Source organism: Rhamphochromis longiceps, linkage group LG19, assembly GCF_057381845.1.
Source record: "Rhamphochromis longiceps isolate RC_006_pf linkage group LG19, R_longiceps_female_GT1.1, whole genome shotgun sequence".
Taxonomy (NCBI): Eukaryota; Metazoa; Chordata; class Actinopteri; order Cichliformes; family Cichlidae; genus Rhamphochromis; species Rhamphochromis longiceps.
The window spans coordinates 10223503-10233145 of record NC_140575.1 but is presented as its reverse complement, the minus strand read 5'-3'; the positions used below and the strand labels follow the sequence as shown (position 1 = coordinate 10233145).

At 44.8% G+C, this 9643-nt stretch overlaps 1 protein-coding gene across 1 annotated transcript; it reads left to right on the top strand.

Moving 5' to 3' along the window:
- The first annotated feature begins 1110 nt into the window (after positions 1 to 1110).
- On the top strand, positions 1111 to 6600 carry LOC146646195 (kinesin-like protein KIF1B). The gene is made up of 6 exons (XM_085392165.1): positions 1111 to 1389; positions 1490 to 1611; positions 1705 to 1857; positions 2080 to 2272; positions 2430 to 2548; positions 6396 to 6600. Exons 2-6 carry the CDS (start codon positions 1601 to 1603, stop codon positions 6598 to 6600), a joined length of 681 nt encoding a protein of 226 aa, XP_085248291.1. The 5' UTR covers positions 1111 to 1389; positions 1490 to 1600.
- The last annotated feature ends 3043 nt before the right edge of the window (positions 6601 to 9643 follow it).

The window sequence follows — 9643 nt, the reverse complement described above, 5'->3', positions numbered from 1 at the left end:
GTAATGCAGACACTAAAGCTGAGCCAGAACTTCATGCTGAAGAGAAGGATTCTTTTAAAATGCATGGGGGAGCAAGCGAGTCAGATACCAAGGGCACAAAGATGAAGCAGGTCTGATCGGAAACCGTTTATTTCCAGGCCAGGGAGCACAAATAAAAACACCCTTAAAAGGTTCCCTCCTGCTCAACCGCGTCACTCCCTACGGAGAGAAGATCTACATGACCTTATCTGCGTATCTGGAGGTCAGCCGCTGCTCCGCCGTGTTGTACCTGTTTGTACGTGTTTTTAAGTCTCTTGATGTCATCGTGTCTAACACACACCCTTTATCTCCTCTCTGCAGCTGGACCATTGCATCCAGCCTGCCATTATCACCAAAGACATCTGCACGGTCTTTTACTCCCGAGACGCCAAGATTTCCCCACCCCGTTCTCTCAAGAACCTCTTTGGGACTGGATACTCCAAAACTCCTGACTGGTAAATCTGGGCTGCTGCACTGTGGCCATCTCTGTTTCACAATCAAAGATATCTGCCCTGTTACAAAGTTTCCTTGTTCAAAACTTCTGCTTCATTATAGCAACCGAGTGACTGGGATCTACGAGCTGAGCTTGTGTAAGATGTCTGACACTGGAAGCCCAGGTGAGCGGCCATGAAACATGTTTAAAGAACGGCAGCTGTTTTATCATAATTCTGTGGAGAGCTTCATCCTAATGAGGGCTCATGTCCTGAGCAGGGATGCAGAGGAGGAGGAGGAAGGTGCTGGACACATCAGTGGCTTATGTGCGTGGAGAGGAGAACCTGGCCGGCTGGAGGCCCAGAGGAGATAGCCTCATCCTAGAGCACCAGTGGGAGCTGGAGAAGATGGAGCAGCTGCAGGAGGTGGGGCCTTAAAAGATTCATAAAGAAATAAATCTGTTTAATATTGTAGAGGGAAAAATGACTTTTCAACTCAAAGACCAAAGTGCTATTCTAAAAAGTTTTTTCTTAGAGTACAGACGTTACATGACTAACCTCCCCTCTTCTCCCCACCTCACATTCGCCCCCATCTTTCGTCCAGGTGGAAAAGACCCGTCACCTTCTGGGAGAGGTGGCTCCCGTGGGAACAGCTCCCACCACCAAGTCCCTGAGTGAGTCTCTGTCCCCCAGCGTGAGCTCCAGCACTCTGTCCACGTCCACCTCCGTCTCCTCGCAGATCTCCAGCACCACCTTTGAAAGCGTGAGAAGGAGCTGGCCACCAAGGTGAGAAAAACGTGGGCTTAGTGGGCGTTCTTGTTGCTGCCTTCTTCCTTCTCTGCTCGGTCTTGTTCCTGTTGTGTTGTAGTGCCTGCGCCTTCTGACACACACCTTCAATACTGAATACAAGCAGCTGGTGAACAGCATCAGTGACTGCAAGGTGAGAAATACTACAAAGAAATTAAAAAATAGCCTTTCTGTGTCACATCAGGGAGTTCCTATATTGACGTCTACCTCATCCTGCTGTTGTTTCACTTCAGCTTTCTCTCATCTCACCGATCGGACGTGATCCATCCGTGACGAGCTTCAGCAGTGCCACCCTCACCCCTTCCTCTACCTCCCCCTCTCTCTCGGACTCGCGCTGTGGCTCCATGGGCCAGAAGTAAACATATTTTTAGGAACATTGACCTCGATCTGCAAACGGTTATTGACAGGTTATCTATTTGATTCTAACTTGGTGTGATTTGTGTTAAAGGACCCCTGAGAACAGCTCACGTGCCTCCAGTCCCTCCTGCTCAGACTGTGAAAACTTCCCGATGGTTCCCACTCTGGAGACCTCCTACCTTGCGCGGGCTGCAAAGAACGAGTTCCTGAACTTGGTGCCTGATATTGAAGAAATGCGACCAGGGTGAGTAATGCCATATTAACCCAAATACTGTCACTATGACATGTGTCTCACAGACCAAATGTAAGTCGACACTCATGTTCTCTAGTTCAAGCAGAAATGATGTGGATCGATTCAAATTCCTGAGCCTGGATGATTTCAGCTGGAAACAAACCAACTCTGCTTCTTCCTCAGAAAAACAAGCGCTCTCTTAAAAAATAAATGAATAAAATCTCTTCTTTTCAGATCTGTTGTGTCCAAGAAGGGTTTTCTAAGCTTCGTGGAGCCTCGCTCTAACTCATGGGGGAAGCATTTTGTGGTTGTTCGCCGGCCCTACGACTTCATCTACAACAGCGACCAGGACCCCGTGGAGCGAGGCGTCCCCACTCTCTCCACAGCTCAGGTGGAATACAGCGAAGACCAGCAGGCCATGCTTAAGGTTTGAGGCAGGATAGAGAAAGGCTGGATGTAACACGTTTGTCTTTTAATGAGAATTCATTCAAATTGTTTTGGTGCACGTTGATTGATGAAATAGCAAATGGACTGGGATTTATCATTTGAATGAACATGAATATAATGTGATGTTTTCTTTTCAGACGCCCAACACATTTGCAGTGTGCACAAAACATGGAGGCATCCTCCTGCAGGCCACCAACGAGAACGACATGAACGACTGGCTGTACGCTTTTAATCCTCTGCGAGTAGGAACGATAAGGTACACACACACAGACACACACGCTCCTCTCACACCACAGTCAAACGTGCAGCTTCTGCACCCTTCAAAAACATTCCCTTCTTCTCACAACGTAAAAATCTCCCTGCAGATCTAAGCTGGCGAGGCGGCGCAGCCTTCCTCCAGCAACCCCGCTGCCAGCTCAGCTTTCCTCCTCTCTATTCCCTCCCCTCAGCTTTTTGTGTTTTTGTTTCGATGACAATGTTTGGGTCTAATCTTGTTCCGCTTAGTTGTCATTCTCAAACTCTCCTAACTAAGTAGCATGTTGTAGTAGTCTACTTGTGTGTGCACGACTCTTTAGAAACTTTCCGTTTGCCAATCTGTACAAAAAAAATGTCTCTATCAGTGCTATTTGTCTCCTGAAATGAGTTTCATTCTATTTTGGGGGTTTTTGCTGTTGGTTTTTTTAATAAATTAACATGCTCGCATGATACCTGCAGCAGTCCTCAGGAGAAGACCAGGTTTGCTCAGTTTAAAACAAAAAAACAAAAATGAACCAAATCAGCCAGCTTACATTTGAAACCATGAAGGAAAAATCTACAGTTATCTCCAAGTGACGTGTTAGTTTATGCTCTGTGTTACGACCCGGCTCTGCTAGGCGACAGCGGACGTAACATAAACGAGCCCAGAGACTAGGGGGTTAGATAAAAAGAAAAACATAAGGTTTATTAACACAACTGAAAACCGTTAGTGAAACAACTCACTAGGCAATAGAGTGATTTTAAACAAACATAACAACTCCAGTAACACCAGTAGAACACTACTCATCTAAACATCTCACAGGAGGCAACTCAAAACAAAGGCTCACATGGCAGCAGTGCAAAGGCAGGAGGGACCGTCTCCACAGTCTGTTCAAATCAACAAGTCCCTCCACGAATGAAGAATCCTCAGCCTTTTATCTTCTCAGGTGATTGCAGGCAGCTGTGTCATTGGTCTGTCGTACTCAAGGCTCCCTCAGCAGCCAATGGTGTGAGTGGTCTGGCACGCTCTGACCTGAATGAAGGTGGGGCGGGCATAGGTCCGGGCCAGCCAATCCCCCGTGAGTCCTGGAACACTTTGATTTCCATAGAGGAAGGCGGGGCCACCCCTCCCCTTAAAGTACCACCTATGTTGGGCAGAAGCAGACATTAAAGAGTGTGAACAAAAACAAAGAACAAACACAGCAAAACATGTTTACAAGCGGGACAGACCATCAGCTAAAACATTTTCAGACCCCTTCTTATGGTGAATACTTAAGTTGTATTCCTGCAACAACAGAGCCCAGCGCATAAGGCGCTGGTTATGATTAAACATGCGAGTAAGGAACACAAGTGGGTTGTGGTCGGTGTACACAACAAGAGGTAACATGCTGGACCCCAGGTATACGTGAAAGTGCTGAAGAGCCAACAACAAAGTCAGGGTCTCCTTTTCAATGGTGGAGTAGTTTAACTGATTTTTATTGAACTTGCGGGAAAAGTAACAAACGGGGTGGTTCAAACCCTGCAAGTCTTCTTGCAACAGCACTGCCCCAGCCCCGACAGCACTGGCATCAACCTCCAGTTTGAATGGTCGTGTCAAATCAGGTGCAGCTAACACAGGAGTGTGGCAGAGGAGGACTTTCGCACTCTCAAAAGCATCTTGACACTCACTTGACCATATAAACTCAACTTTTGGGCTGAGTAGGTCAGTCAATGGCTTGACTACTGAGGAGAAATTTTTACAAAGGTTTCTGTAGTAGCCCACCGTCCCTAGAAACCTACGCAACTCATGCCTGGTGGTAGGTGTGGGAAACTCTTTAATCACTGCCACTTTGGCATCTATGGGCCGGACCTGTCCACGTCCCACCTCCCTGCCTAAGTACATCACTATAGCTTTGGCAAACTCACACTTAGCTAAGTTGAGAGTTAGAGTAGCTTGAGCCAAACGGTGAAATACCTGGTGTAACGTTTCCAAATGATCTTGCCATGTTTCAGTATAAATTACTAGATCATCTACGTAGGCACTGCAGTTGGACAGGCCACGGAGGACTTTATTTACCAGCCTCTGGAAGGTGGCAGGAGCGTTACACATGCTGAAAGCCATGACTGCGTATTGTAGAAAATCATCAGGTGTAACAAAGGCAGAGATGTTAGAGGCACGTTCAGTTAAAGGGACCTGCCAGTAACCATTAAGAAGATCTAATTTAGTGACATACTGAGCAGTCCAATACTGTCCACACAAGCCTCAACTCTTGGGAGAGGATGTGAGTCAGCCACAGTCACAGAGTTCACCTTCCGGAAGTCTGTAATAAAACGGGGCGAGCCATCTGGCTTAGATTCCACTATACAAGGCGAGCTCCAGGGGCTTTGACTGGGCTTCGCTAAGCCATGTTGCAGCAGATAGTCAGCCTCCTGTTTCATGAGCAAGCGCTTATGGGGGCTGGCTCGATAAGGATGCTGCTTAATAGGTTTAGCTCCCTGGACATCAATATCATGCTCTAGCACCGTAGTGCAAGTTGGCACATCCCCGAGTAAACAGGTGTATTCCTTAATCAAGACAGTAACACAGAGACAGAGGGGTCAGAGTCAGGAGCTGTGATAAGAGGCCTGGTGGTGCCGACCTTTTCAATAAAAGGTGATCATCATGTCTGGCGATTATACCTCAGCAGAGACTTTGTTTGGTGAATGAAACAGGTCAGAAATAATAGAAACAGAAACAAACTTCAGAGTGACAGACGAGCAACCACACACAGCAGCGCCATCTTGTTACCAGTCAGGTGTGAAGAGCAGTTAGACCAAAGGTTCATTCAAGACTTTTTATGTGAAGGGAAGGATTTTAAACTGGATTCTGGATTTATCAGAAAATCAGTTCAGCTCGATCTGTTTCAGGATGGCTGAGTGGTCTAAGGTGCTGTGTTTAGTGCTCACTCTCCCCTGGAGGTGTGGGTTTGAATCCCACTCTTAGCAGTTTCTGCTTCATTGTCTTTCTCAGTGTTCACATCTCCTCATTCCTGAAATGGTCTGCTCACATTCACGTCCAGTCCAAAAAGGCTAGGCAAGCGCCTGTACCGTCTCCGACAACTCAGGAAGTTAGCAGGTTTTTCCAGTGGTCCTCAGAACTTTCTATTCAGGCGCTGTGGAGAGCATCCTCACACAGAACATCACTTCCTGGTGTGGGAATAACTGTGTCCAGGATTGAGAAGCAGAGTGATCCGTGCGTCAGAACGCTGCTGCGTTACAAATGCAAATACAGTATGATCCACAAATATAACTTCCCTACAGGACATTTACACCAGGAGATGTTGGTCCAGAGCATCTCAGATATTAAAGGACTGGTCCCATCCCAGTAACAAAATGTTTCGACTTCTGCAATCAGGCAGAAGGTTCCACACCATCGGGGCCAAAACAGACACTCGAGGAGGAGCTTCTCTCCTCAGGCCGTACGAGTCCTAAACCAGAACACGCCCCCACTCCCCTCATAGCATCAATAAGTGACTGAAACAGGACCTTATATCAATCTGTTCACACTACCCTGGTCGCATTACTGTTTACACTTCTCTGGTCACTCAGTTGAATTACTCTGTTTATATTACTCTGGTCACTTGTTTACTTGCACAGCTCTGTCAATACGTTGCTGTGCTAATATGGCACAAGACACTTTAACACTCCATTTGCACAAAGTACATTTTCAGATTTTTGATTTAAAATTTCCAGACTTTTAAAATCTATTTACTTATTGTATATAATGTCTTTTTTTGTACAGTCAAAGGAGCAGTTCAGGAGACATTTCACTGTTTGTTTTGTAATTTAATGACTATGCATGTGACAAATAAAAAATCTTCAGTCTTGAACGTTATGCTCTCTCTTTCTAGGCCCTGCCAGTACTCTCGCTCCAGCATTTTGGATCAGCTGAAGGCTTTTGAGGGAGTTTTTATGACATCTGAAAATAGCAAATTACAGTTTCCCAGGACTTGCATGAACAGTTCAACAGCAAAGCCCCAAAAACCAAACAGGCTCATCAGGGATTTGAACCCAGGACCGCTTACACCCAAAGTGAAAAGGGAAAAGCTTCCTTAGGCATTTTCCAGGTCACAGCAGAGGTGTGCTTGCAGGCGGAGGAGGAGTGAGGTGCTGAGGCTGCTCCTGCTGCCCTCCAGCGAAGCCCAGGTGGCAGCTCTCAAACCTGCCCACAGCAAAGAGGAGCAGCTTCAATTACATGTTTCTTAGATTGTCACAAATAAGCTTTCGTCTAATTTTCAGATGATCACTTTTAATTTTAAATTAAGAACCAATTTAGGTGGGTTATTTAGAGCTTCCAATGAGGTGCATGTGTTTAGATCATGGCGGACAAAAAAAAAAAAAAAAAAAAAAAAAAAAAAAGAGTACCTGAAGAAAAACCCTGCAACATGGAGCATGCACCCACCTGCAATCAACACAGTGGCATGAGCATATAGTCATACATAGCTGCATGTAGACTGAGCTGGGCCATTGCTGCAGGAATGGAACTAATAAACTGTGCAGGCCATTCAGTGTCGTACTTTGCCTTGAGTGTACCATTACACTGCAGCTCCATCTGAATCTGCACAGGTGCAGTTTCCACGTAAAGAAGAAGCTTGAAATTCTCTTTTTGTGATTCACAGTCACCAAAGCGCCGCGAACTCAGTGCACTCAGTTTATCAGCAAAGTGCGCCGACTTGGTTCAACATTACTTGGCAACAGGGAAAGTGAGACAGGTTGCACTGGTGCATTTGTGACAGCTTCACTTGAAATGCCTTCACTGCATCATACATGCCATGTCCATTGTTAAATCTCCCAATTCTTTTGATCTTTGGGCTGAAGGGAGGACAATACTCGGTGTATAAATGCTCAATCAACAATCTTTTATTCCATACAATTCAACACTTTTGAGCATAAACCATCCGGAGGGGAGATGAGCGCGGGAGGGTGTCCGCCTGATCTCGAAGCGTCTGAGTGTTTCTCACATTCTTATAGCTTCAGCCCCCCTCCACCTAGTCATAAAACCTAAACATTCACATTCTTTCTCTCTTACGGCGCCTAAGTGACGGCCTTGGCTCCCTGTTTTATCTCCTCCTGATGAGATGGGGCAGAAAACCTCTCCGGTATGCTCTGTTCTCTTCTAATCAGACAAATAAGGCCATGACTCTCTGAAAACAGTATTTCTTATACCTCAGCAGTATAATGCATCAAAACAATATCACTCATTCACAATAAATCAGCAGTCTAATGTAATACAAATCAGTTTAATAACTGTAATAGTTGTCACCTTCTTCAAAGTCAGGAGAATAATGCAAACTAAAACTACATAATAATTTCACTATCTTTAATTAGGGGTATAACGTGGCATAAGATAATATAATAATCTCACACCATGAACTGACAGATTTCCTTGCTGAGCTCAAAAACTCTATTGAGAACTTTTCCCCAACTCAGCCAACGGAACTCTGTATGATAAGGATGTCGCCAAACTCTGAATCATAGAAGGATGAAATTGACGGTGATTTAAACCTTTAAACTCAGATAAGATTTACGGTTTGTGTTACCGTGATCGTTACATGCTCCATTTATAGGACTTTACCACACAGCCTGGTGTATGATGCAGGATTGGATTTCATGTGTTACTGTTTAGGCTCAAATCAATTTGATCTTTGATGCCCGCAGTGATGAAATAACTCCCCTCAAATGACTTAAACCAAAAGTAACAAGCCTGTGTTGAAAATGTAAGGAGTAGAAAATACAGATTTTTTTTTTAATGTAGCGAGTAAAAGTAAAAAAAACGTCAGGTTACAGTCAGACTCTGACATCATCCTTCACTGAACCAAGCTAGTAACTGTTACATTTGATTTATTATTATCGAATAAATTAGACAATTATAGAAATATATAATAGGAAACAAACAGGAAATATAAAAAAGTACAGACCTGGTAAACATTTATTACTATGAGTGTGTTAGCATTAATATTTGTGTACAAGCAGGAGAGATGGGCATGATTTTAGAGTGTTTGAACAATGATTAATTATCTTTAACAGCAGGTTGGATGTAATGTGTTACTACTACCAGTAGGTGGGGATAAGAGACCTTTAAGGTGTTTGGTGCCACACTCCACCTTCAGGTTTAAAACTAGTGTTAATGGAGGGAGTTTGAAGCTTCAGTTTGTTTAATGACTGCATTTCACTCACTGCCTCTGTATCTCTGTCACTGCAGGACCAACGTGGACCGAGAAGTCAGCGCTCTCAGGAGGCCGACAAACCTCACAGAAGAAAGAGAAAAAAAACACCTGTGACGAGTGTGGGAAGGATTTTACCTGGAAGTTTAAACTAAAACAACATCAGCTCATCCACACTGGAGAGAGACCGTTCAGCTGTGACTTGTGTGGAAAGTCGTTTTCCTGGAAGAATGTCCTAAAAAGACACCAAGTCGTCCACAGTGAAGTTAAAGCTTACAGCTGTGATCAGTGTGGCAAAGCTTTTACTCAAAGTAGCAACTTACAGAGTCATCTAGTTACCCACTCTGGAATTAAGGCATACAGCTGTGACATCTGTGGAAAAACCTTCAGCCGGGTATGGAGCCGAAATATACACGTACGCATTCACTCCGGAGAAGATGTGTACTGGTGTGATCAGTGTGGGTCATCCTTCACCACTGCAGGTCAGCTTAAAACACACAAACGAGTCCACACAAGAGAGAAACCATACAAGTGCAGACACTGTGACAAAAGCTTCTCACATTCAGGTCATCGTAACGAGCATGAACGTACACACATGGAAGGAAACTACAGCTGTGAGCAGTGTGACAAGAGCTTCAGTAATCTCAGTTCATACTCTGCACACAAACGATCCCACGTTACTAATAAACTGTTTCACTGTTACCACTGTGCCAAAACATTCACTTCATTATCTGCTCTGTGCAAACATCAGCGCGATCACGCAGGGCTGAAACCGTTCCCATCACAGGATCAGAGTGAATCTGAAGAGAGAGAAACATCCTCTGGTTTCAGAGTCCAACTTAAAACCCTGGAGATCAGGCTCCACAGAGCTCAGGTCGGCTCTCCTTAAGTTTAAGTTAAAGTTCTAATGAGGCTATGAATCAAACTGTTCCTAT

Excerpts from the sequence above, each read along its gene's own strand:
- LOC146646195 (XM_085392165.1), top strand. Across the intron at positions 1,858-2,079 it reads ATTGAAGAAATGCGACCAGG|ATCTGTTGTGTCCAAGAAGG; the intron begins GTGAGTAATGCC and ends TCTTCTTTTCAG. Across the intron at positions 2,273-2,429 it reads ACCAGCAGGCCATGCTTAAG|ACGCCCAACACATTTGCAGT; the intron begins GTTTGAGGCAGG and ends TTTTCTTTTCAG.